At 34.8% G+C, this 25,799-nt stretch overlaps 7 protein-coding genes across 7 annotated transcripts; 3 read left to right on the top strand and 4 right to left on the bottom strand.

Moving 5' to 3' along the window:
* The first annotated feature begins 2,552 nt into the window (after nt 1-2,552).
* LOC9317825 (F-box protein At2g41170) lies at nt 2,553-4,596 on the top strand. Its single transcript, XM_002881713.2, has 5 exons — nt 2,553-3,470; nt 3,601-3,680; nt 3,757-3,929; nt 4,055-4,126; nt 4,220-4,596. The coding sequence occupies exons 1-5, from the start codon at nt 2,871-2,873 to the stop codon at nt 4,405-4,407; spliced, it is 1,113 nt and encodes a 370-aa protein (XP_002881759.1). The 5' UTR covers nt 2,553-2,870; the 3' UTR covers nt 4,408-4,596.
* A 181-nt stretch (nt 4,597-4,777) lies between these two features.
* LOC9315980 (rhomboid-like protein 18) lies at nt 4,778-7,654 on the top strand. Its single transcript, XM_021027829.1, has 8 exons — nt 4,778-5,055; nt 5,145-5,245; nt 5,810-5,950; nt 6,079-6,145; nt 6,500-6,651; nt 6,745-6,846; nt 6,967-7,074; nt 7,184-7,654. Exons 1-8 carry the CDS (start codon nt 5,031-5,033, stop codon nt 7,349-7,351), a joined length of 864 nt encoding a protein of 287 aa, XP_020883488.1. The 5' UTR covers nt 4,778-5,030; the 3' UTR covers nt 7,352-7,654.
* Nucleotides 7,655-7,737: 83 nt separating this feature from the next.
* On the bottom strand, nt 7,738-9,985 carry LOC9315979. The gene is made up of 6 exons (XM_002879866.2): nt 9,490-9,985; nt 9,239-9,331; nt 8,916-9,149; nt 8,675-8,777; nt 8,351-8,580; nt 7,738-8,272 (listed from the first exon to the last, which is right to left on the bottom strand). The coding sequence occupies exons 1-6, from the start codon at nt 9,816-9,818 to the stop codon at nt 8,044-8,046; spliced, it is 1,218 nt and encodes a 405-aa protein (XP_002879912.1). The 5' UTR covers nt 9,819-9,985; the 3' UTR covers nt 7,738-8,043.
* Nucleotides 9,986-10,030: 45 nt separating this feature from the next.
* Nucleotides 10,031-13,959, bottom strand: LOC9315978 (CDPK-related kinase 1). Its single transcript, XM_002879865.2, has 11 exons — nt 13,041-13,959; nt 12,374-12,504; nt 12,242-12,283; nt 12,048-12,156; nt 11,763-11,841; nt 11,375-11,671; nt 11,147-11,259; nt 10,927-11,034; nt 10,776-10,838; nt 10,528-10,695; nt 10,031-10,424 (listed from the first exon to the last, which is right to left on the bottom strand). Exons 1-11 carry the CDS (start codon nt 13,524-13,526, stop codon nt 10,287-10,289), a joined length of 1,734 nt encoding a protein of 577 aa, XP_002879911.1. The 5' UTR covers nt 13,527-13,959; the 3' UTR covers nt 10,031-10,286.
* Nucleotides 13,960-18,638: 4,679 nt separating this feature from the next.
* LOC9317824 (transcription factor bHLH106) lies at nt 18,639-20,588 on the bottom strand. Its single transcript, XM_002879864.2, has 2 exons — nt 20,108-20,588; nt 18,639-19,645 (listed from the first exon to the last, which is right to left on the bottom strand). The coding sequence occupies exons 1-2, from the start codon at nt 20,570-20,572 to the stop codon at nt 19,178-19,180; spliced, it is 933 nt and encodes a 310-aa protein (XP_002879910.2). The 5' UTR covers nt 20,573-20,588; the 3' UTR covers nt 18,639-19,177.
* Nucleotides 20,589-23,177: 2,589 nt separating this feature from the next.
* Nucleotides 23,178-24,406, top strand: LOC9315977. Its single transcript, XM_021028480.1, has 3 exons — nt 23,178-23,712; nt 23,799-23,946; nt 24,030-24,406. The coding sequence occupies exons 1-3, from the start codon at nt 23,323-23,325 to the stop codon at nt 24,275-24,277; spliced, it is 786 nt and encodes a 261-aa protein (XP_020884139.1). The 5' UTR covers nt 23,178-23,322; the 3' UTR covers nt 24,278-24,406.
* Nucleotides 24,329-25,563, bottom strand: LOC9315976 (calmodulin-5). Its single transcript, XM_002879863.2, has 2 exons — nt 25,297-25,563; nt 24,329-24,930 (listed from the first exon to the last, which is right to left on the bottom strand). The coding sequence occupies exons 1-2, from the start codon at nt 25,370-25,372 to the stop codon at nt 24,557-24,559; spliced, it is 450 nt and encodes a 149-aa protein (XP_002879909.1). The 5' UTR covers nt 25,373-25,563; the 3' UTR covers nt 24,329-24,556.
* Between the last annotated feature and the right edge of the window lie 236 nt (nt 25,564-25,799).

The raw sequence follows: 25,799 nt of genomic DNA, 5'->3' as shown, positions 1-25,799 counted from the left end.
ATGGAAGTAAACAGATCCAAACGACTTCTTCCAAGACAATCTATCAAGCATCAAGTAGATACGTATTTATGGAGTTATTGTCCATGAAGATATCCCATTACACATATTCTCCAAGGCTCCACCCACTTAAATTTTTCTTTGTTCTTTCTCGTAGAACACACCGTACTGAATTCATCTAGGATCTGGATGTTATATTGATCTCATGGATATTACGTATAAATTGTATTATACGTACATATCTTATATACTAGTATTTGAGAAGTTAGAAAAACTTCTTTCCAAAGAGATTGAAACTACTATTATCAAGTTATTTAATACAAATATACATAATCTGTCCAAGCATCCGTGGTCTAGTAGCAGAGGAAGCTTTGGGAAAGGGTGAAACTCCTAAACCTGAGTTCGATTCTCCCTGGAAACAAAAACACATTTGTTTGGGAAGTCTGTCAGTTGGGCCTTAGTCCAATTGGTTTACCTGGTAGTCAGAAATGTAGGCGGTCTGACTACCCCTGACACTTTTATTTATGAATTTTGTCTATGTTTTTATTGATTTGGAGTGTGCATGCAGTCTTTTATGAATATTTATCAAAATTAAAATTCTGAAAACATTACATCCATATATATGTACTACTATATGTTTCTGTTTGTTTTGGATATTGTTTTCTCACATAGAAAGAGAAGTCCATTGGACCAATTTCCAAATTCCAAAAGCAACACTTACAAGTTTACAACCTTCCTCATCAACGATTTTCCAAATCCGTAATTAAAAAATGATAAATAAGATAAGCCCAATGGACCAAACTCCAAAACAAGCCCTCGTCCAATGCTTGAAGAAGGTGCCCAAAGTTTTTGAAGTCCATAAGAAAAAGCTTCTGTGGGGAAAGCAAAGAAAGTTTGGTTACTACTAGAATGAGCTCTTAAGCATATAAATTTACAAATACTTCTGTAACTTATAAAGTCTGTTTCCCTTGTTTTATCTATTTCTATTTGAAATACGCTGATTGATGATCGTGAGTGATAAGTAAAGTTCAAAACAAAGCTGATGGTGAAAATCTCACTTCCTGAATGTGGCTCAAAGTTTGAAACAAGCTAATACAACTAGGTTCAGAGATTCTTACGCAAAGAGAGGGTTTCATAAGCTTCACTTTACTCTGTTTTTGTCCCGGGACTGCTGATTAAGAGTTCATCAATAATGCCAACATCAGCTAGTTAGTAATTGAGTATAGATAGTAACAAGTTAAAAAAAAATCAAGGCATTGGGGTTTGACTTGGGCCCGTGTGTTTGGGACAATTCACCCTAAGGTAGGGTTCTATTTTTTGGAAATAAAAAGACCTCAATTTTGTTTTTTAGTTCAAATCCTATCAACTGTATGTCGTATACTTCACTTTAGTTGAACAACCAAAAGGAGTTGACCAAGTCGGTATTGGTTTCGTGAGATTTTTGGCTTTGAGACTTTTAAGATTATGTGGATAGATCAATAAGCCAACTTTTGTTCCATAATCTTTAAAGCATTTTTGCACAAAGTAGTTGGAAAGTTTGGTTGAATTAGGCTGCGGACAAAAAGAGAAAGTAGTTGGGGAGGTGTTTACGATTTCAATACATTCTTTGCCTCAAGTGAAATTTGATTTTGTTGATTTGAGTAGTTTTAAGATTGAAAATGAATCGACCTAAAAATCGGTGCAACGAGCGCCAGCTGTCACGCACGACATAAACTCTTAATAGTCACTTTCTCTATAAGCCTCTCAGAGCAAGTCCAATGGTGTTTCTTAGTGAAGTTCTTAAAAAATCTTTAGCTTAAAAAATCATTAAAATTAATAAAAACAAGATATTAGAGTTTCTTAGCTTAAGAATTATTTCTTAGTTTAGAGTTTTAGGATTTGTTAAGGACTCATGTTGTGTTGCCTTGTGATTGGGTGAAGAAAAAATATAGAAGCCAAAAATAAATTTATCTCTTGTTTTTTTTATTCTGCGACACTTATTTTGCTGTCTTGCAAAAATTTATCTTTTTTTTTTGTTTAAATGCTAAAGTCTTGTTTTGTGAATGGGGTTTTACTAAGACTCAGATTCATATATGGCATAAATTTGGCACGAATTAAGCTAAAGACTAATCGTTATTTCGGTTTTTTATTTATATTTTTAATATGCTTTTATGTTTTGTATGTTTAAAATTTAAGAAAATTGTAATAATTATTAAGTTTTATCAAATAAAAAAGTTTATAATTTTCATTTTAAAAATAATTTTTTTTTTTTAAGAAACGTATTTAAGGACTCTACCATTGGACAATGAAAATTTTAAGGATTCAACACAAACTCTTAATTTTGAAATTATCACAATTTATAATAAAAAAAATGATTAAGAGTCCTTTTAAAGACTTTACCATTGGACTTGCTCTCATGGGATTGTCACTTGAAGTCATCTTATTGACCCAACCAATGTCATTAGTGGTTTTGCCTCTGCTTCCACCTACTCCTAATTGTATTTATTGCTCACCCAATTTAATGTTGCACACCTTTAATTAAATAACCTCCCAACGAATCTTTTTTTTTCATAACGAATCTTTAAAAGCCCTAAAACCTCATGACTGTTCACAGTTCGATGTCTCTGTAGTGTTTTTGATTTAAATGTTCGTGTTTATAATGTCTTCAATTTCAAGCTTCCTTGCTTAATACTTGTAAATACTATATATACAGACACATACACAAAGCGTGACTACATGAGACAGCTCCTCTTGAATTGCGTGTGTAAATGACCAAAAAGGCAAAAACAACTTTTCTTTTGTTGAGCCGTAAATCAATCAATCTCTCTCTGTCTCTCTAGCCAATAATCTCACTCTGTTCTCTCTCTCTCTCTCTCGTTAATTTCTTGCTTTCAATGGAGAAACAGTATCTCACTTTCCTTTCGTTTTGTTTCTCCAACACAATTTGTGGGCTACTCATAGTTTCTTGGCTTGCAAGAAGTATCATCCGAAATGGGTTAATAAGAACATTAGCATGGAGAAAAGAAAGGAAGAAGAAGAAGAATCAAGAAGATAAAAACAAAATGTCTCTCCTGGATTTGCCTGACTTAACCTTAGACTGCATATTAGAGAAGCTCTCTCCATCTGAGCTATGTGCAATGACTTGTGTTTGCTCTGAGCTGAGGGACAAATGTGTGAGCGACCATCTATGGGAGAAGCATATGGAGAAGAAATGGGGAAGATTGATGGGTGATGCAGCAACACAAGAGTGGAAATCTCACGTTGCTACAATAATGAGATGTCTCAGAAGTAGTAGCAGTAGGAAGAGTAAACCAAACTGGAGTTCGAGGTTTGTTGCGAGTCTTAAACCCTTTGCATGGTTAAGCTCAAACCATGGTTGTGAAAACAGAGGATCATCATCAACATATTTGGCACCTATTGATTCTGTGATGTATTGGTACTCGAATCTTGAAAATGGCAAGTTTTGGTTCCCTGCTCAAGTCTACAATCGTGAGGTAATGCTTATGAACAAAAGATTTCATCTTTTTGGGTTTTAGTGTTTACCCATTTGAATAAATTGGAGAAAATTGTTTCTTTTGATTTCTAAATTCGGAGAATTGGTTTTTGTTTTGGTTTTGGATGCAGAACGGACATGTTGGATTCATGATGTCTTGTTACGATGCTAAAATCAGATACGATTTCAAGACTGATACATTTCAAGCCAGGTAAGAAAATCTTCCCGGAAAATGTGATTTTTTCTGAGGATTTTTCATTAAAACTTGAATGTCTCTGTTTCTCAAGATACTCGGCGCATGGCCGGCGAGCGGCGGAGGAAAAGGTGACGTGGCAGAGGCTGAGACCGTCTCAAGACGACACAAAGTCACGTGATCTACACGTGTCAGATTGTTTGCACGGACTTCGACCTGGTGACCATTTCGAGATCCAATGGCGAAGAACCAAAGAATTCCCTTATGGTCCCTCTTCTCTCTCTCTCTCTCTCTGTTTTCCAAATATTTTCTTCTAAAATCAAATTTAATTCGACTACTTGTGCGTTTGATTCGTCTGATTTTGGTGAATTTTCTTTAATTTTCCTCCGTAGGTTGGTGGTTCGGAATCGTTGGTCACCTGCAAAACTGCGACGGCGGAGAGAATTGCCGTTGCCACTCTGACGGTAACAATCTTTTAAGTTTTAATTTTTTTCATAAACATTCGATTCGTTAATTATGGAAAAAAATAATTTATGGGTTTTTGTATGTTTCGGCAGAGAATGTGGTGATGGAATTCAGACAATTCAGACAGGAGTCACCGTGGAGAAGGACGGTGATAAACAGGAAGGAACACCGTGAGACGGGAGATGAAGAAAACGGTTTCTACGGCGGAGTAAAGAAATTGGGTACGGAGGAAGAGATTTCTACATGGAAGCGATTGTGGCCATCACAAGCCTTGGAATAGTGTTACTTGTAATAGTTTTGGTTTCTAGTGAAAACTTTCCTAAAAATATTGTAAATTAATTGATTAATTATGGTTAGGGAAGAGACTATTTCGATATTGTCGCAGTATATGTAGTCGTAAATTCTTCCGTCGTTGACTGTAAACAAAATTTTGAATCCAAAAAAAAAGGAAAGGTGTTTATGGCCCTAATGCAATTGCGTTAAGCCTTGAGGAATTTGAAATTTTGAAGTAAATGATGATGATGCGCATGTTAGGAAAAAAAACAAATTGGGTTTATTAAGTCCAAGTTAAAACTAGAGGGTTCATATTGTAATAAATGAAAGTTCTGGGGGATTATGTGTAATATGTTTTATTTTTTTAATTATATATAATTAGTTTATAGAATAATGCTAATAAAAAATATTAAATCAGCAAACAATAATGAAAGATTCTGGATTGTTCTGTTTCTACTGATTATTTTGTTTCCATTTAATTATCTGAGTGTTGTTTTGAATTCGAGAGGTTCCCGGAAACATCCCTTCGTAGAAAATTCATCGGAGGCGACTTGAGGAGAAACGGAAGCTCCGATCGCACTATTTCGCGACGAACTCGCTCCCGCGATTGTTTCTGTTCATCCGATTAAGATGAACGGAGGTCCTTCCGGTTTCAGTACGTATCGAAATGAATAACCCATTTCTCATTAAACTCGATCAGCTTCGGGGTTTTTCGATTAATGTCGAAATCTTTGAAATTTGCAGATAATGCTCCGGTCACGAAAGCCTTCGTCATCGCGACTGCCCTTTTCACTGTGTTCTTCGGGATCCGGGGAGGTTCTTCCAAGCTCGGTTTGTCTTACCAGGTCATTTCTCATTTGATTTTGCTGTATTTGTGATCCTCTTACTCTTGTTTGATTTTTAAGCTCTTGTGGGTTTATAGAAGAATTGGGATTGGGTTTTGGTTCAGATTTGTTTTCTATTTGGTATTCTTGGTACCAATTGTTTAGCTGCGTTCTAATTACCAACATTGGCACTATAAAAGATTGCGGATTACGATTCCGATTATGCTTAGGTTTTCACTGTAGTTTGCAAATTTTGCTTTCTTAATAGGAAGCAGCTAAACCGATAAAGCTTTAGTATTGGTATCATACTGAATAGTGATGGAGTTTTTACTAGGATTAGTCATCAGCCAGTGGGGTGAGGCTCCAAATGTTAAATAGTTCGATAATTTGCGTCTACTCATCTCATTGTGTATGTCTGTAGCCTTGCACTTGGAAAGATGTTTGATTGTTTCAGAGATCTCTGTTCATGTGCTACAAGTTCAGATTTGTTTCTTTTGAGAAGGACTTGTAGTTGCTATGAAAAATTAGATATCTGAGATGCAGTCAATTGTATCTCTTTATAAACTTCTGCCAATCTCATTGCAGGATATTTTTGAGAAGTTTCGGATTTGGAAGTTAATTATATCGGCGTTTGCATTCTCGTCCACAACAGAATTGTTTTCTGGCTTGTATCTGCTGTACTTCTTCCGAGTCTTTGAGAGACAGATTGGTTCAAATAAGTATTCGGTAAGGGATAGTCCAGCGCAATTTTTTTTTGTCATGACTTTTTTGTCCATTAATTTGGTAACTAGAAAGATAACTGCTGATAATTCCTTGGAGATTGAAACTCTATGAGTTATGTGCTCATCCTGCAGGTTTTCATCTTGTTCTCTGGATTTGTATCACTAATACTAGAGACCATTTTGTTATCACTGACTAAAGGTAACCTTCCAATTTCAGATAGTCTCTTCAAAAACTACACCGGTTTGGTTAGTACTCTTTCTTAGGATATGATTTAGTGGCGCTAATGCAGACAACTAAATGGGATTGTAGTTATTCGTTGTCTTAGATTATCCTTGTTACTAGTCTCACCTGTGAAGGGAGGATTGGGATATTGTGATGATCTTTTTTTTGGTTTCAAATTCTGTTCTGCAGTTTCCTTCACTCATACTATTGAATACATCTTACAAAGAATTCCCTTGGTCCACCATTTAAATTATCAAGAAATGCTTTTTGTGCATTCTTAATAAGCGTTTTTGATAGTGGGTATATAACAAAAAGCTGTTTTTTTTGTAGATCCTACTGCAAACCTACTGACATCTGGACCATACGCCCTTGTATTTGCTTCTTTTGTACCCTTCTTCTTGGACATTCCAGTTACAAAGAGGTTTGGTGTATTGGGCGTCCACTTCTCTGATAAATCATTCATATATCTTGCAGGTGTCCAGGTAAACAGTACCATATGTTTATTTGTAGGACTTCTTATTCTACTGTAGAATACTTTTTTCATTGATAAATTGTCTTGGTTCCAATATTTGTAGCTTTTACTATCATCTTGGAAAAGATCCATCTTTACTGGAATTTGTGGCATAATTGCTGGTTCCTTGTATCGGTTGAATATCTTTGGTATTCGCAAGGCAAAGGTTATACCTTTCCAACTTTCTGCTTAAAAACAAACATCATTCATCTCCTCAAATGTGGGTTTTTGTCACTTTAGTAACACAGTGGCACTAACACTAGTTTTTGTCTGAAACACATGACAGTTTCCGGAGTTTATGGCTTCATTATTCTCCCGGTTTTCCTTACCCTCCTTGAGCAGCCAATCTCAACCACCAAGAAGGACCTCACCTAACTTAGGTCGCCAAGCAGTGGCAAGTCTTTATCTCTGCAGCATCTATTTTTTGCCTCTTTAGCCATACTCTTGTTACCATCTAAATGACTCATCTTCATTTGCTGACATGTAATGTTTCTGTTTTTCAGAGAGCTTATCGAGCCCCAATGCCGTCAACTACAGAGCCATCTGAGGAAGCCATAGCTACTTTGGTATCTATGGGATTTGACCAGAACGCAGCAAGACAGGCGCTTGTACACGCCAGAAATGATATCAACGCTGCCACCAATATCCTTCTTGAAGCACACTCTCACTAAACCTTTACTAGGAAGTTTCAGAAACATTGTTGATTCGAGATGAAGACATTGTACAACACAAGAGGTATTCTTCTGCTGCGTTCTAACAACGGAAATGGCCTTGCCTTAACGATAATATGTCCAGCGAATGATCTGATTTACATCCTCTTTTTCTTTCTTTTAGGTTTCTTTTTGTTTCGCGTTGTAGTTTTAGAACAAAGTGCCTAGGTTATGTTTATGTAAAGTACAGATTTGAAAGAAACACGGAGGCTTATCTGATTAAACCTTCAGGGATTAAAATCTACTGATCCATTTAACCTTTCACAAAACCTCTTTTTCCTTAGAAAACAAAACAAAAATATGGAATTACACTTGTATTGGATTACGATATAATTTAAGCTGAAGACTTGAGAAAATATCGAAAGTCCTTGCAGAATTTGCTTAACTCGAATGTTTTATTTGAAACAAACTATCTCTGATGAAAATCAACATTAAAGTAACAATAAACAGATTGATTTACACAAAAATGAAACAGCCAAGTAGCAAGAAAGTGCTCTAGTCTGTTAGTCTCTGGTGTCACATACACAGATTTCTTCGAGTACCGGCAATAGAATCTTCAGACAAGATTAGGATTTTAACTCCAAGTAATTGAAAAGTGATGAGACTCTTGTCTGAATCGTTGTGTAGTCTTTGCTAGTGAGATCATGGATAGTTTAGCTTGCTGCTTCTTTGCCTTTATCCATGGTGTAAACTGGTATTTCCCAATTCTTGTTCTTTTTCGGATCATCTGTCAAAGTGAGATCCGTTTCGTACTCTCTAAATGTTTTGAAGAATGTCTTTGCACCCATCATTATCAGCCTCTCCACCATGAACAACTGATAATTGTTTTCGATTATCGGATCCAAAATCTCACTAAAATTCGATGAATAAGCCACTTTATACCTGCAGTGAAACAAGAGTCTTACATGAAACTTCCACATATATAACTATAGAACTTGAATCTAGACCTTATAGTTTTACCTGATAGCTAGAGGTGAAAAGAATCCAGGGGTTCTCTCATTAGAACCGATAAAAAGAGTCCGTCCTGGTGGGATTTGCTTCTGAATTCTGCCAATGATGAACTCTGGCCGTGTGTCTCTGTCTAAATGTGGAAACTGAGTTCTTTCAACGCGAAACCTGTCTTTTCTTGTTTTCAGTTTGTCACCTCGACGAACATGGATTGCATCGTAAACACCAAGTTGTGCCTTTATCTGTTCAACCAAAACTGATACATAACTCAACAGAAGAGAACCATCTCCTTTTCCTTTTAAAGCTAGATTGATGGATTATGTGAAACTAATTCACCTTTTCGGCAGCATCTCTCAATCTTGATGCTGCCATATTCGGGAGAAATGAATAAGGAAGCATGACGTCGCTACGATTACCTCGATCCTTGCATTCAACAAACCTACAGTGAAGATAGATAGATATATGATCTGATCAAACTAAAGTATGATGATGACTAACACAAACAAGATAAGAAACGATGCTCGGGGAACAGAAACTTCCAATCGATGGGAAACTCAGTTTCCTCAGCAATGCTTACCATGCAAGGGGACTTGCAGTTCGGTTAATGAGCAAAAGATTTGTAAAGTGGCTGGAGTTATTTAGCTCATTCCTGTTAGCCCCATATACATGCGCACTCCCTCGTTCTTTCAATTTCATACTCGTCGATAGCACAATATGCCATGTTTCTGAGTCATCCAAGATCACAGGTATCTTCTCAGAGATAAGATCAATATCATACAGTGATTCCATTGCACACGAGCTAACTTCCCAACTAAGAACATACAAAGGAGAGACCTCTTGTGTTAAAAGTTGGGAACAAAACAAAAGTAAGTTTTTAAAGTCATTTTAAGAAACTCTCACCTTTCCTCTGTAGTTTCATTATCAGATCGATTAAGTATACCTTTCTTGTTATGTATTGGATTGATGCACATCCGAGATGGCATTACAAAAGTCCTGCAACAAGAAAATTGCAATTACAGTGACCATCTTACCAATAAAGCTGCATCATTTATTCAACTAACCATCTCATTGAACAAGAATGCTAATTGGCATTTCAAGAACTTCATCAGAAATCTCAGAAGTTTGAAATTTTGGTGGATTTTGCAAATTACCTGTTAAGAAACATGGCTTCTTCAAGGGCACATCTAAGGCTAGATTCTTGGTGACCTAAACCGGCACAGGTCTCGCAGTTCTTACCAGGACAATCGATTCTGTTTCCCCAATACAAGTACTTGTCAGACAAACTATGTTGTCTCTTGCTTCGAGATGACCTCACGAAATAACCAATTAGGGTTGTCCGATACGGTAAAGCCAATCCTCCGGTGGAGATCACCGAAGTGAAAAGGAAGAGAAATGCAACGGCGACTATACATAACAGAACAAGTCTTTGAGATCTCGGAGTGGCTTTTGACCTATGATGGGTTTTGCTCATTGTCGCCATTAATGAAACTGTTGTAGCTAGATCAGAGGAAGAAGAAAGAAAGAAAGAATCTTTGCGACGGTTAGGTAGAGAGATTAAGATGAGATCAGAGATCTGAGGTCAAAGTCACGTGGTTGTCTCCGACAATGTGAGACACAGTCACGTGTCGTATCATTGGTCTGATCCAAAGATGTCACACAGACAAATTGTTTTTCCGGCGGTCATTAAAAGAGTGCTTCACACGTAAACATCACTGGATTAAAATAATCATCGGATATGTCTCATTCTGTACATTCCTCTTCTTCATAAACTTTTCCTTCCCACCACACACACATACACTCACAGACATAATTATCGAATCTTTGACTCAGAAGCTTACCCATAAATAGAAAAAGAAAACTAAAAAAACTATCAAGAAGTGGAAAGAAAGGAAGAAACCAGATCTACTCCACCTAGTTGCATCTTTTCTCATCTAACAATGGCGTTACTCTAAGCTTTTTGTAAGGTCCGAGAAGACACGCCATGTAGTAATCTGACAAAGCCTAAGAAACTAAGCTTGCCATCAGAATGTCTTATCCAATCCTGAAGAACAACGTGCACCGGCACTGATGGCCCGAGTCCGAGTTCCTGCAATTTAAAACATATGTTCAAGATCAAGCATGACCAGGTTTTTTGCTCTTCACGAGTCTTCTCTAGCCCCTAGGTGTATTAAAAAGGGTAAAACTTATACCGATGCAAGTTCTTCAATCATGATGGGTCTATTCCCGTCTTTCTCAAACAACTCGTAAGCACGCCGTGCATGTTGTTCCCATGTTTCCGTTGCTTCAAGCTGATAAACGCTTAATGCTGAAGCACAAAACTCTTCAAAGTCTAGTTTCTTGTATTGAAGACAACTTATCTGCATCCCAAAAGAGATTAGAGCGTTAAACCACCAAACCTAATGATCACGCTTATAGTCCATATATTTAGCTTTCTTACCATGTGAACAAAATCTAACACTCGTGAATCCTTCATAGCATCTGTTGAACTCTTTAGGATTGCCTGAGATTTGTAGGAAAAAAATCAAGAATCACAGAAAATCGCAAAGGAAAATGGAAGAGGTTGATGGAATCATGGAAATACAACTCACTGTTTTGTAGTTTTGCATCGAAATATATCCATTTTTGCTTGGCCCCAACAACGTGAATTGCTCCTGCAGATAAGCTAACTGCGGTACAGTTAATGTCTTGGCAAGAGCCTGAAACCATGAAAAAAAAACCATTAATCATAAAGTTTTCATCCATAGAGCTCAACAATCAAATTTGCTAAGTAAGTAGTCTATGTCACAGCTTCTGCAGAATCTAACTCACCGCTAAAGCCGATTTTCTCAATGAAGTTGACATTATGTACACTTTTACAAGCTTGTATATGATCATATCAGATGGAATCTTTAGTTCATGCGAGCCAACCAGCCAGGGATGACCTGAAGAAAAAGACAACTGATTACTCATATGTTCATAACATAAGAAGGGCCGAACCAGAAAAACGTGATAATGATGTGTTAAACCCGTTATAGAGATCAAAGATATTATACTTACACAAAGCCTGGGCCGCAGTTAGTCGTTTACGGTAATCTTTGTTAAGCAATCTTTTCACAAAATCTACAGCGTCAGGTGATAGGGATGGCCAAGGAGCTTCTTCAAAATTCGGTTCTGCCTTTAGGACAGCCCGAAAGATTCCAGATTCAGTACGAGCCCAAAAGGGCCGACTGCCACAGAGAAGAATATAAGCAATCACTCCTATACTCCACATGTCAGCTTCTGTTCCATATGTACGGTGTAAAACTTCTGGGGCCACGTAGTAAGCACTTCCTACAATATCATTCAACCTCTCGTCTGCAGAATTGCAAAACACCGTCAACTTTTTCATTTAACATCAACATGAGTTCGATAGGAGAAATCTTGGGTCAATTTTAACATCTCTAACCTGGCTTGACATAGTCAGAAAGACCAAAATCAATTGCTTTCAGAGGAGAAGTCTCATCCTTCGTTGAGAAAAGAAAGTTCTGTGAAAGGAAAACAAACAAATAGAAAGAAACATAACCGTCATTGTCACTCTGCATAAGTTAGTGGAACTAGTTCTATGTGTACAAAGACTGCTGATAATGTGATGGGACCTAGAAAGTGAAGTGTCACCAAAAGCCAAAATTATTTACGAAAAACAATGAGAGAACAATCTGGAAATTAAACATCACCATGGATTAAAAAGTACCTCGGGTTTAAGGTCACGGTGAACCACACCTTGTAGATGACAGTAAGCCACAACACTGAGAATCTGAACCATAACTTTTTTAGCATCATCTTCTGAGTATTTTCCACCCCTAATTACATCAAGCTCAACCAGTCAAAGCACGATTCAGCAGAGAAAAACAATCAAATACAGAGTCATGTGTGATTAGCAATTACCTTTGAAGAATTTTATCCAAGAGTTCACCACCTTTGCATAACCTGGTAAAAGGAGATTACAGTATTTTTATTACAATCCAGAAATTGGAGTCAAATGATTTTAAGACATCTCACCGAGAAAATTATACTTACTCCATGACAATATAAACATTTTCATCATCTTCAAACGCGTCATAAAACTGGACTAGGTTCTTATGACCAGTCAAAGCCCGCAACATCTTCACTTCTCTACTAACATCCTCAATCGCAATTGCAGTTGTCATCTGCAGTCAAAAACATCCAACACTAAGCAACGAATCGGTCGAGAAACAAGCTCAGGGAGATTGCTGGCTTATCAATATCACTTGAAAACTCAAACACATAGCATTCGAACACAATGGACTCCGGCAGGATCTAAATGCAAATAAATATGAACTCCAACCATTTGGCAACCTACCATCCACATAACACGTGACAACGACTCAAATAAAGCTCGCGTAAATCCAAAAAATGGAAACAATTTTGTTCAATCATAAGCATGGTTTCTTTACTTGCTGGAAGCCTAAAGCAAAGTTAAACATGATTCGCTAACCTTTAAGACCAATTCCACACAGCTTAACATAGAAAAGCCAAAACAGAGCCCTTAATCATATTTCTCTGACAATATCTTGACCAAAAATATATTTTAAAAATGCTCAATTCTAAACACATGGCGATAAAACAAGAATTCGAAAACATGGACATATACTTCAGAACAACAAAACGAAATCAGTAACGAATACAAAATTAAGAGAAATTGATACAGTTTCAAAGATCGAACCTTTGATTTAGGAATAACTTTAACAGCAACTTCTTGACCTTTCAAGGTACCTTTTTTACCCTTAGCAGAGCAAGTATACCCAAAATGTCCACGACCCACCTCACCATCAATCTCGTAGTGTGAAGCAAACTGTTTCGAAAACCCAAAACTCTTATCGAGGCCAATCTCACATTCTTTACCTTCGGGAATCGAAACCGCATTGGGCTTGACAGAGCCGTAGCGACGCGCGAGGAAAGCTCGTATGTGCTTAGCAGGAGAAGGAGGAGGGAAAGGTCTCTTGAAGATACGAAGAGGCGTTGAGCTCACGCTCGAAGATACGGAAGGTGAGGATTTGAATAAGCTTGGTACAGGACTTGGGCTGTAAAACGGAAAGCCGGAAGATTTCGCCGGTGGCTGTGAATTCGTCGGAGCTTCATCGGTTTCGCCGGAAACTGGGAGGCTTTTTGATTGTTGTTGCTCGATGGGTTTACCATGACAGATCCCCATGAATTTTCAATTGAGAGAATTCAAAACGAAAAGCTTGAAACTTTGTGAAGAATATCTATTTCAAGCCGATGAATCAGTTAAGTTACGAAACAGATTCATGTGGGTTTAATTTTCCCGGGAGAGAGAATAAGTAATCCCAGAAATCGAGACTCGAGAACCCAGAAAGCAGAGAAGGATAAGGAGATTCAATTTAGCATAAAGATTGAGAATTGAGAGTTGAATTAATGGGAGGAGATCAAGAGATTATTTGGAGGAAGATAGATAAACCACACGCAAAGAGGAAGAAGGAGAAGAAGGAGAGAAGCGAGCTTGGTTCCAATCAGAAGCAAAAGAGAGACTAGAAGAAGAAGGAAAAGCAAAGTGTTGAGAATGAAAAAAAGGAAGAAGAAGATGCTTTTTTAGCAGTAGCAACAAGAAACAACAAAAAAAGTGGCTTCATTGATTTCTTTTGTTTTTATTTTAATCTTTTTTCTGTTGCTTTTTCCTTTTTTTATTGCGATCTCTTTTTTGTTAAATTTGATTAATGTGATGTTTGGCTGCCAAGAAAAGAGTCTTCCTTCACCAACTTGCTACAAAATTATGATATTTTATTAAAAAAATTTTGCTAATTGATGGCTAATGTATAGATATTTGTATGTAATGTTTTAGAAATATTGTAATGTCTTGTTGATATCAACCCATCAATTTTAACTTATAGAGAGATAAAATTTGGGTAGATAAAGTCGAGAGAATAGACGAGACGAGTAGTCTCTATATTTGCCAAATTCTATCGAGACTCACACAGCAACCTTATCTTTGCACTGCCAAATTTGCTATGTCTAAAAATATCAATCGATGGATCCAAAAGAGTCCTAGAATCATGCCAAAATATTTTTAAAAAGAGCATATAACCTCGAAGTTAGTACTTGATAAAAGAAAGCTCTGCCCACTAAATGCCTAATTAGTTTCAAAGGTTAGACCCAATCGTTAAACAAAGTTTTGCCAAATTTCACTTGTCTACGTATATCAACTTTACACCAAAAATGACATAATTTATATTTTAATCTGATTATACATCCATCTCCGACGCAGTACGACATTACCATAGTTTAATCAGCTATCATTTTTTTCTTTTTCTATTAACTTTTATATGACCTGGTGTTTTAGATTAGTGTCTACATTCTTGCAAACAAAAAGAAATTAAAATTAACAAAAAATATAGAGTTTACACTATTGTTAAAATCACAATGCTTTTAAACATTGATGTTTACGTCGCAGTTATATACAAAACCATATTTTAATTCAATTTATAGGGCATTACAAGGCTATCATACTTGATTAATTATGTTTTCTTACACGTAACTACCAAATGAAATTATTAATTATTTCTTGGACTATACATCTTCCAATGCAGCCAATCTTCATAATTCGTGTATTTCATAAACTTACTTTTGTGTAATCTACGAGATAGTGACGATCTCACGTGTTAATGAGTTAAAAACTCAATATCCGTAGTTGGAAGGCAATGATTTGATTGATTCTTTCTTTTGCAACGAGTTCCTCGAGTGTTTTTTTTTTTTTTTTTAATAGTATAAAATCAAATTCTTTACGAATATAAAATAATTGCGTTCATTGTTGTTGGCAACTTGGAATTGAAATTTACAGATTTAATTCTTTAGGTTTAGTTATTGGTTCTTATTTCTCTGTTGTTTTTTTTAATCATGTAGAAGAGTCAATTCAATACTTCAGCAGACATGTACAATATAAAGATTTCAAATATTATCAAATGAGTCGTACGTGAGAGTTGTAACAACCAAAATTATGTATTTTCAGATTTGAATAAGAAATTAGTCAAATAAATAAAGAAATATTTGAGGTACGTAAGATAGCCCAATGAAAGTATAAAACAGAGAAAAACTAACAACCATCTTCCTCGGTGGGCTTTTTTGGTTGTGTGTTATTTTAGCAGCAAAAGCCTAAATTATTACAAGATAATGGAGGGAAAGTTAAATTTAATTACAAGATAATGGAGGAAAAGTATAGAGAAAAGAAGAATATCAATATTACATCTACTCTCTGTTCCTTAAAGATTGATGTTTTAGAGTTTTCACATATATTAAGAAACAATTATTGTCTAATTATTTGTCAATTACTTTTTTATATCAAACAATTTTTAATAAGTTTGAACCAATAGTAATATAGAACAGTTAATCATTGCGCCTTGAAGTTTATGATATATTAATATCAATTAATAAAAAATAAAACAAAAATCTAGAAAATCAATCTTTATAGAACAAATTAAAAAGCTAGAACATCAATCTTCTAGGAATAGAGGGAGTATTATCTTCCACTTCTTCTTTTTTTTTTGTTTTTCTTGTTTTTGATAATCACTTCTTTTTCTTTTGCCACCGATCTTTTCATTTCTAATTTTTTCCTACACCGTGAATTCTTACATGAAACAAAATAAAACAAATAAAGTTACATTTATACACATATGTTAAGTCGCACAAAAAAAATAAATACACACATGTTGTTGTTATGTAACATAGGGCATTTTGCATAATAAGTCAATTCTATTTTTCCACAGAATTTCACAATAATCACATGCAATTGTACGTATTTTCATCTACTTAGTCTGTTTCGGTTGCATCTACAAAGTCCGATTTTAACAAATTCGTTTAGTTTCGATTCAGTATTGGTCCCGTGAATTATTTGGAGTTTTGTATAAAATGATTAATATTATATGTGATGAAAGAGTTGGTGCCTTTGACGTACGGCATAGACTTAGAGTAGAGACGTAGTGGTCTTGTGTAACTAAAGTGTTGTCATGTCGGAGTCACTGTCACTACGGGACTCCTCTACTCAAATCTAATTTGGGCCTCTCTGAAACCCTAACCGATTTTGTTCCGATCTCAGTTTGGACCCCTCTTCTCTCTCCTTAGATGGGCTTTTGGATCCTCGATTCTTCTCCTCGTTATTCCTTTTTGTTAACCCATCAAGGAGTTTGATAATTGAAACTTGAAAAGAAAAGGGGTTTGATCGTTTTTATTCATGTGCTTAAAAAGAGGGTTTAAAAGTGAACGAACCACATTAAAGTGTCTCTGTGAATGGTTATCTCAGGACTCAGGAGTTTAAGTCTCGGTTTAAAGTTTAAACCCTCAACTATACCTTAAAAGATTAGAAAGTGTTGCATATACTAGTTTTCTGAAGTTGTCAAAAAGTTTTGGAGAAACATAAAAACATAGTGGATTCAGGATTCTAGATAAGTAGACAGTAGTCGCATATATATACATGCGGGTACCAAATAAATATTTGAAATACTGTGATTTTTAAATAGATGTTAGTTAATTTGATCAATGATTTTTTTTACTATTGGTTTTAGATTTTCAAATAGTATTGTTTTTTTTGTTTTAAGATGGTTCAACTACGTTAGATATCTTAAAAAAAACGGTGTTAAAATGTACTATATAAGTAATTCTGACAATGGAGAAAATAAAAAGCACTGATTTAAAGAATGAGTAAGTGAAAATTTAGCAAAGCAATAATTTATTTAGGTTTTCTAAATTTCCGGTAAAACTCCGAAGTAAGTGAAAAGAGGTTCCCACATTTGTCTGTGTAGGTAAACAAGAACACTTGACCAAGAAAGACAATAAGAACACATGAAAACAAACACATATTTGACATATAATATGATAACTCCTATTTGCTTGTTTGTGAAATGTAAATAAAACAAAGTAAACACAAAGAAAAACTAGTGATAGGGCATAGGATGGTCAAAATTGTGTGGTTAGATAAGAAAAGGGGACTCACATGTTCACACGATGAGACACTAACGTGTGAGGTTAATGATTGCTTTTGCCACACTACCCATAAACTTCAAAAGGAATTAAAAAAAAAAAAGTTTTCTAGTTTTTTTGAGTTGAATACAAATATAGCTTTAATAATAATATATAGTGCAAAAGCTAAAAATATTTCTATAAGATATACTTTATGGTCGAGAGGTTGAGTATAGAGGGGACACCAGCTGCCCCAAAACCATCACGCTCCATGGACAAACTTTCTCCAACTTTTTTTCTTCTTCTTCTTCTCTTAGTTTTAATCAATGTTATTTTATTAAATTCGCCATAAAATTATATAATTTATAGAAAAACAATTATTAAAAAAGAGAGAAAGGGAAAAGGGAGAGTGATGAGAAGAGTCGGTCCTTTTTGTCTCATAGAGCCAATGGCCCATCAATTTTATTTCCTTTTGTCAGTCTCCTTTTCTCACGCTTCCTCTTCCTTTAATCCCACATTCTCCTTCTTCTTCATATATATTCCAATTTACTAATGGTCTAATTGGCTATATTATTGAGTTATTTGGTTCATATATCCCATTTTCTATAAACAAAACGGATACCTATTGAAGAAACCAGAGATACATGGCACACATGTAGATAGTATCTCTACAATATTTCAAAACACTTTCATTATAAATATAAGATATATGTACAAACCTCACTAGACACGGATACAAATCATTATAAATCCTAACATATTCTTATTCACACAAAACTTTAGAGCCAAAGTTCGATTAGTTAAAATAAATATAAAAAAAAAAATTAATAAACGACAAAAAAGTAAGTTTTCAATATTTTGGTTAATCCTGTCACCACACACTTACTATCATTGAACATATAGCCATACATAATATGAAGTTTGGTGTCCTAAATGTAAGTTTTCAAAAATTGATGGTGCTGCTATTTTACTTTATTTGACATACCATCTAATTTTTGTACCTAATTACAATTTAGTCCTACTTTTTCACACGTATTTTGTCCTATATATACGCTACTTATGTACAACGTTATTCAGAGTGTTTCTTTTTCGAATATACGTTTAAGGGTTTTTGTGTCACGCATATATGCACGCCTTTTGCATATGATCCAACAAAAACAGTCGACTAGACATTTCGCTAATACTTAATTAATCTCAACTAAAAGTATCACAGTTCGTCACAATCACATGGATTATATTTAATAAGTAGTGTATATATGATCAATATAAGATAGAAAGAAAACAAGGCACTGCTTATATTCTTTGGTCTGAAAAATGTGGTCAAATGTACACATTTAGAAAGACATGAAGAAAGAAAGAGAGAGGATAGATTGGATTCATTCGGAGACAAAGGTGACATAAGGGTCGCTTTGAAACTCACAGCATACAAACATAGACCTCTCTTCACCATATACATATACATTCACATATATAGTGTGTATCTGTATATACATATATATATATATCGAAGTACTCTAGTTTCTTTTGGACTTCACCAATCACATCTGTTACTTAGATTCTTCTACGTCGACAAATATTCCCACAATCTCAAAACCCTAGTCCTCACACCAACAACCAAAAAATAATATAAATAGAGGAAAATAACATCAAAATATTATTTATATATATTATATTATATATATCTTTTTCTTTTTCTTGAAAAAGAAAAGAAAAAAGAACACACCAAACCTACTTACAACATTTGCTTACACTCCCACGACTTTGTAACTAAAACCATAGAACACATATAAAAAGAGGAATAAAAAAAGGTTTTGGTTTATAACCAAGTTAATTATGATCATACCCTATATATATTAATCAATTATAGACTTTTTAGTGTACTCAAATCTCATCATTTCACACCATTATGATGTGATCCAGCGCACGACGCCGCTTTGACCGTTCTCCTCCTCCACCACCAGAACTACGTTCCATCAATGACTTGCTTGACCGCTCAAGCAGAGACTTGAGAGCGTTTTGCAAGAAATGCACAGACTCGACGCCGTGCATCTCTTTGTCAGCAGCTACGACAAGAACACTTCTTGTCCGACCCCCAAGAGTTACCATCTCAGCTCGGAGAGTCTTCATGTTAAGAGACTTGAGAATCTCCATAAGGTCCGGCAAGAGATCTGATCTATCCTCACAACATAGAGAGGCTTTGAAGATGATATGACCGTCGTTTGAATAGTCTCCAAAGTGTAGAACGCTAATCTCGTCGGTCTCTGATGGTAATAGTGTTTGGTCGGAGTCGGAGATCTCTAGGGTTTGCTGTGTAAGTTCTTTGACTCGTTGAACTACTTTGGCAAGCAGTGTGGCTTTATCGGTCTGAAAATAGAAACATGAAATTACAATGAAAAGTTTGAATATTTAGACTAGCCTTTCTTTAAATTTTGGATCAAGAAGTTGAAATTTGATGTTCGTATCAAATCAAATCAAATCAAATCAACTGAAAAAGCTTGAGAACTTTCCCAAAAAGTGATATACTATCCCAACGAGCTTCACAAAAAGGCCATGAAGCTTTTCGTTTCTTCCTCTATTAAACCTTCTCTCTACTTGCAAGTTTTGAATACTCAAAGCAAAATGAACATTGATCTTTGTAGAATTATATATGTAGATAATTATGAATTTATGATCATATTTTTATAAAACATGTGTTTGGGTCTAAGAAGTTGCAAAACCCTAATACCCATTTAAAACTATTCTCTTAAAATTGATAAGATGTACGTATATACATATGTATGAGGACATATATACACCAAATGAAAGAGAATTAACGTTTATATTTACCTTAGAATTACAAGAGAGTACGTTACGAAGCTTGTTGAGATGAGAATTGATCCTCTCTCTTCTTCTTCTCTCAGCTTCTTTGTGGTTTCTCAAAGCAGCAATAGCTCTGTCTTGAGCCATCGTTTCTCCGATGCCGGAGATCGCCAGTGGGTAATACGATGACGTCGATGAAGAAGACCCACATAAGCTCTGCATAGTCGTCATGTAGTCGCCAGAGACGCAGTACCCTCCGCCGCCGACTTCGTTTCCGGCGAGAAACGAATACAACATCTGATCTGAGGTCTCTGGTTGCATTATCTTTTGTTTGCGCCGCCTTCTTTTGTTTTTTTTTTTGTTAATTAATGGGTTTGTGGAGCTTTCGGTGGGTTCTGTCCTAAAAGATGGATTATATATACGTGAAATGAGAGGGTAGAGAGTGTAGATTGATGTATTTTTTATTATTATATACTTTATTTTTGTTTTCATGTATATTGGTGGGGAAAAAGTTGCTATAGAGTTCGGAATTTTTGGGAAGGGTCATTAAGTAGAGCACTTCCATCAATGGTGTCTCCATGAGACATCCATAATAAAAATAAATAAAAAATAATTTTGAGAAATTGTTAAAAATACCCCTTTTTCAATACCCCTTTTCAAAAATGCCCCTTTTGAGAGTCCATTTTTAAGTTTGCCCTCTTTTAATTTTTAATGACCATTTTACCCTTATTTGAAACAAAATTAGGTCCACAAAATACAAAATATTTTTTGGCGGGAAAAGTGATCCCGCAATTTTCCCGCCAAAACACTTGTAAAATCCTTTAAAAAACCTTGTAAAATTTTTCCGTAAAATTTTTTCCCGCCAAAAAATTTTTTTGCGGGAAAAGTGATTCCGCAATTTTTTTTTTGCGAAATTTTTTTGGCGGGAAAATTTTTGGCGGGAAAAATTTACAAGGTATTTTAAAGGTTTTACAGAGTATTTACAAGTGTTTTGTAAGGTTTTACAATGTATTTTAAAAGGTTTTACAAGGTACTTATAAGGTTTTATAAGGTATTTATAATTTATAAAACCTTATAAAAAACTTGTAAAACCCTTATAACTTGTAACACCTTATAAATAGCTTGTAAAATCTTATAATATCTTACAAATACCTTGTAAATACGTTGTAAAACCTTTTAAAATACATTGTAAAACCTTATAAATATCTTGTAAAAAACCTTTAAAATACCTTGTAAATTTTTGCGGAATCACTTTTCCCGCAAAAAAAATTTTTTGGCGGGAAAATTTTTTGGCGGGAAAAAATTTTACGGGAAAATTTTACAAGGTATTTTAAAGGTTTTACAAATTTTTACAAGTGTTTTGGCGGGAAAAATTGGGGGATCACTTTTCCCGCCAAAAAATATTTTGTATTTTGTGGACCTAATTTTGTTATATTTCCTTATATATTTATGATATCTTTTATTAAAAGAAGGGTAATTTAGTCATTTTGTACATAAAAGGGGTATTTTTAAAAATGGACATCCAAAGGGGGCATTTTTGAAAAGGGGTATTGAAAAAGGGGCATTTTTGTGAGTCTCCCATAATTTTTTAATCAAAAAAACTGAGATACTTTGAGACTCTCTCTCTCATACACATGTCACTCTTGTATTGGTTTAACAATTCTTTTTTAAAATTCAATTACTCTAAAATTTATAATATCAATTAAATAGTTTATAAGTTACTATTTTTTATTTTTTATTTTTCTATAATTCATAAAATAAAATAATCTTTATATCAAGTTCCATTATACAAAAGTTTAAACTATTTATTAATATAATTTTTAATTGATATTAGTTAAGTTTAAATTAATATTTTTAGTTAATAAAATACTACTATAATATTAGAAAATAAATCTGAGATGAATAATCTGATATTTTGTCAACATTTTGATATTTTGATAAATAATGTGTTATCTTTTGTCATTATTTACAAAATGTCTAATATAATTAAAATCTATATGGCAAAAGTTTGGCGCATCATCAAGTGAAGAGTAAAACATATATTATCTATTTTGGTTTTGTATGTTTTTATTTGCATTTTGATTTATATTATCATGGTTTTATATGTAATTTTGTGTTTAATTTATATATCTTTATTATGGTTTTATATGTTGTTTAAAAATCAATTTATGTTTAATTGTGGTTTTAAAAATAATAGTCACTTTAATATATTATTTATAATTAATAGTACTATTAATTAATGTTTTTAAAATTATTAATAATCATTATATTATTTACTTCTATAAAAATATAATTATTTTGTTTGAATGACTATATTTAAGATATAATTTGATATGTTTAAAAATATTATTGAAAAATTAAATTTAATATAAAAATATAAATATTATATTGATGAGACACCCATAGAGATATCTCACCAATGGAAGTAGAATTTTAGTGTGAGTTTCTCTAAATAAATTAAACATAAAATATTAATATTATATTGGTGAGACACTCTATGGATGTCTACCATTGGAGATGCTCTTAGGTCATTGTCTTGCCACCATCATCATTCTAAATAGTTCTATATGATCTATCAATTGAACTGAAGATACCATACTGAATTTTGGGACTATAGTATAAATTACTGCATTTTCAAAAATTAAAAAAAAAAAAAATCTCAAAATTATTTGAACATTTTTTAAAAATCTTTACTTATGAATAATAATGATGTTTTACCACTACAATAGTAATGATCTTTTAGTTATAATTATGATAAAATATCATTTCTAACGTATTAAAGTTAGACAATAAAATGCATATCCTAATGATTTGTGATTTGTGCTGCTTCTATCATTGTGTTTTTGTCCGGATAAATCTCACATTGTGCATGTCGACAACAAAAAAACAAAATTTACTAAAGTTAAGTATATTATTTTTACTAAAATTAATGTCTGAAAAACTTGAGTATTCAAAAGCCCTAATTGTTTTTTTTGTTTTTGACAACATAAAAGCCCTAGAATAATCAAGAAATTTTGGTAATCATAAGAGAAAGCTACGCCAGAAAACAATTTACCAAAGAGACAAACCATATGAGGAAGGCTACGTTACGTCTGAAATATGGGCCTAAAATATACAAACAAAAGATAAAGGACCCAAGTTTTGGCCCAATTAAAAAGTTTTGGTAAAACGGTGACCACAAAACTGGCGCAACCAGAACCATGCAGTAGAAGGCAGAGCTCGACCTTAATTTGACTTTGATAATGGCAGTTTCTCCCAAACATTTCCAGGTTCCTTCATCTTTCACGCTTCCTCCATCTTCTTCCTTCAGCTCCTTAATTCCTTCTTCTCCACTCTCTGTTACTGCTTCAACGATTCGAGTCTCCACAAAATTTAGCTCCATACGCGTCCGTTTTAGTCGACGATCGATCGTCAGATACAACGACCAAGCCAGAGAAGACGAAGAAGATAGTGACGAGGATAAGGAAGAAGATTGGAGTTTTGAGGAAGCAGTGACGCTCTTCAACAAGAGAGATTATTACAAAAGTCACGATGCGCTTGAAGCTCTTTGGATTCAAGCAGAGGAACCAACTCGAACCTTAATCCATGGAATTCTTCAATGTGCCGTTGGATTTCACCATCTCTTCAACAACGTAAATCTCCTCCTTTAGCTCTATCTATTGCTCGTTTTCATTTCACGTTTGAGATAATTTAAATATGAGTGTTTTGGAATTTGAAGAACCATAAAGGAGCGATGATGGAGTTAGGGGAAGGAGTATGTAAGCTAAGGAAGATGAATTTCGAAGATGGACCGTTTCACGAATTCGAGCGAGATGTTTCGGCCGTTCTTGAATTCGTTTATCAAACTCAGCTCGAACTCGCTGCTTGTAAGTTTTCATTGAGGACACAATTTGACAATTGAATTTGAACCTAAATGTGACACTCAAGAAATAAAATTTGAATGATATAGGTTCAGAGGATATGTGTTTGACGATGGATCAATCAGACAGATCGTATCAACTCTTGGGTGGTTATGCAGCTGGACAGAGTATTTACAGCTTAGAGACTGTGCTTGACTTCAACAATGGAATGTCTGAGAAAACTTCTATACTCTTCTCTCCTTCGAGTTCATCGTCTGAGCCAACACGGGTTAAGCTCCCTACCTTAAGCGCAACCGATAAGCATCTTCTTGCTTTTACATACGACCAGAGATTCTGAAGAGAATGATCAAATATAAGTTCTGATTTGGACTCATCAATAAGAACTAAGAAGATAATAGAAGATCTCATTACTGTTATATTTCAAGAATCAGGTTCTGAACCTATCAATAACATGAACAATGAGTCATTTAGACAAGAAGTAAAAACACATAACATCCCTGTCTTTTTAACCACCAAAAACCAGCCATGAATGAAATTTTAGAACAAGCGAGGAACATTCTTTATGAAATTACATAAGAAGGTAGTAAAAAGGAGAAGCCGAAGTTGTTTCCAATCCTCACTTGGCCATCATAACCTTAACAAACTCTTCGTAGTTGATCTGACCATCACCATCAACATCAGCTTCCTTAATCATCTCATCGACTTCTTCATCAGTTAGCTTCTCGCCGAGGTTAGTCATCACATGTCTCAATTCAGCAGCTGAGATGAAACCGTTCTGATCTTTGTCAAAGACTCTGAACGCTTCCTTGAGCTCTTCCTCAGAGTCAGTGTCCTTCATTTTCCTAGCCATTAGGTTCAAGAACTCAGGGAAATCAATGGTACCATTACCATCTGCATCCACTTCGTTGATCATGTCCTGAAGCTCAGCTTCGGTCGGGTTTTGACCGAGGGAACGCATCACGGTACCGAGCTCCTTTGTGGTGATGCAACCTGCAAAAAGTAATCAAGGATTGGTGTTACTATTATGCAAATCTAGAATTAGAACAATTCAATCAAAACTGGTCAAATACCATAGGGCTGATTCAGACTCTCAAACCTAACAAATATTTCATCGCTGATAATAAATAACGACGATTTACATAGATCTTAAATTAGAACAAAGGCAAAATCAAATCCTTAAATTCAATTTTGATTTGAATACCGAAAAACGAAAAGAATCAATGCGAGGATACGAAAAATGGATCCGTCACCACAGTAATCGATACAGATCAAAAGGAAACCAAATCAAAGCAGAAACTAAATCAGAATTATCCGGCGAAGATCTACGATTAGAGGGAGAGGGATGCTGAAGCATACCATCACCATCCTTGTCGAATAAGCTGAAGGCTTCCTTGAATTCTGAGATCTGATCGTCAGTGAGCTGATCCGCCATTGCTTTTTGTTTTTTTTTTCGGTGATTGGAGAAAAAAGGGAAAAACGAAGAGTCTGGGAGACAATTTGTGCTACGAACGCGGACTTGAGGCGTTTTATTTACCGGAATTACATTGAAATGTCGAGAAGGACCTTGGTTTGGGGATGGTATTACGAGAATGCCATTAATTTGAGTTTTAAATTTAAGCGCCAGGTTGACAAGAGAAGAGATGGATCACACGTTCACGCGGTTTCTACGCGGATCGTTGACTTGCCATCTCAGCTTTTCCTTTCCAGTGATTTCCCTTTGGTTAGTTGGTTGATTGTTCCAAACTTCCAATTCGTTATTACTAAATGCTGTCTTTTTTTTTAGTATTTCCATTTAAATTTGAAAGAAACATTTATTTACAATAATGGAATAGAATTATCAATTGTGCAATTTTTTTTTT

This window comes from Arabidopsis lyrata, assembly GCF_000004255.2.
Source record: "Arabidopsis lyrata subsp. lyrata unplaced genomic scaffold ARALYscaffold_4, whole genome shotgun sequence".
Taxonomy (NCBI): Eukaryota; Viridiplantae; Streptophyta; class Magnoliopsida; order Brassicales; family Brassicaceae; genus Arabidopsis; species Arabidopsis lyrata.
The sequence above is the reverse complement of the archived record's forward strand: the minus strand, read 5'-3'. Positions and strand labels throughout refer to the sequence as shown.

Excerpts from the sequence above, each read along its gene's own strand:
- LOC9315980 (XM_021027829.1), top strand. The coding sequence starts at position 5,031 with ATGAACGGAGGTCCTTCCGGTTTCA. Across the intron at positions 5,246-5,809 it reads AGCTCGGTTTGTCTTACCAG|GATATTTTTGAGAAGTTTCG; the intron begins GTCATTTCTCAT and ends ATCTCATTGCAG. Across the intron at positions 6,652-6,744 it reads TATATCTTGCAGGTGTCCAG|CTTTTACTATCATCTTGGAA; the intron begins GTAAACAGTACC and ends CAATATTTGTAG.
- LOC9315979 (XM_002879866.2), bottom strand. The coding sequence starts at position 9,818 with ATGGCGACAATGAGCAAAACCCATCATAGGTCAAAAGCCACTCCGAGA. Across the intron at positions 9,150-9,238 it reads AATGAAACTACAGAGGAAAG|TTGGGAAGTTAGCTCGTGTG; the intron begins GTGAGAGTTTCT and ends GTATGTTCTTAG. Across the intron at positions 8,273-8,350 it reads TTTTCACCTCTAGCTATCAG|GTATAAAGTGGCTTATTCAT; the intron begins GTAAAACTATAA and ends GTTTCACTGCAG.
- LOC9315978 (XM_002879865.2), bottom strand. The coding sequence starts at position 13,526 with ATGGGGATCTGTCATGGTAAACCCATCGAGCAACAACAATCAAAAAGC. Across the intron at positions 10,839-10,926 it reads CGATGCAAAACTACAAAACA|GCAATCCTAAAGAGTTCAAC; the intron begins GTGAGTTGTATT and ends TACAAATCTCAG. Across the intron at positions 10,425-10,527 it reads TGATTGAAGAACTTGCATCG|GAACTCGGACTCGGGCCATC; the intron begins GTATAAGTTTTA and ends TTTAAATTGCAG.
- LOC9315976 (XM_002879863.2), bottom strand. The coding sequence starts at position 25,372 with ATGGCGGATCAGCTCACTGACGATCAGATCTCAGAATTCAAGGAAGCC. Across the intron at positions 24,931-25,296 it reads ATTCGACAAGGATGGTGATG|GTTGCATCACCACAAAGGAG; the intron begins GTATGCTTCAGC and ends TACTTTTTGCAG.
- LOC9317824 (XM_002879864.2), bottom strand. The coding sequence starts at position 20,572 with ATGAAAACAAAAATAAAGTATATAATAATAAAAAATACATCAATCTAC. Across the intron at positions 19,646-20,107 it reads TACTCTCTTGTAATTCTAAG|ACCGATAAAGCCACACTGCT; the intron begins GTAAATATAAAC and ends TTCTATTTTCAG.
- LOC9317825 (XM_002881713.2), top strand. The coding sequence starts at position 2,871 with ATGGAGAAACAGTATCTCACTTTCCTTTCGTTTTGTTTCTCCAACACA. Across the intron at positions 3,681-3,756 it reads ACTGATACATTTCAAGCCAG|ATACTCGGCGCATGGCCGGC; the intron begins GTAAGAAAATCT and ends CTGTTTCTCAAG. Across the intron at positions 4,127-4,219 it reads TTGCCGTTGCCACTCTGACG|AGAATGTGGTGATGGAATTC; the intron begins GTAACAATCTTT and ends ATGTTTCGGCAG.
- LOC9315977 (XM_021028480.1), top strand. The coding sequence starts at position 23,323 with ATGGCAGTTTCTCCCAAACATTTCCAGGTTCCTTCATCTTTCACGCTT. Across the intron at positions 23,713-23,798 it reads TTCACCATCTCTTCAACAAC|AACCATAAAGGAGCGATGAT; the intron begins GTAAATCTCCTC and ends TGGAATTTGAAG. Across the intron at positions 23,947-24,029 it reads TCAGCTCGAACTCGCTGCTT|GTTCAGAGGATATGTGTTTG; the intron begins GTAAGTTTTCAT and ends TGAATGATATAG.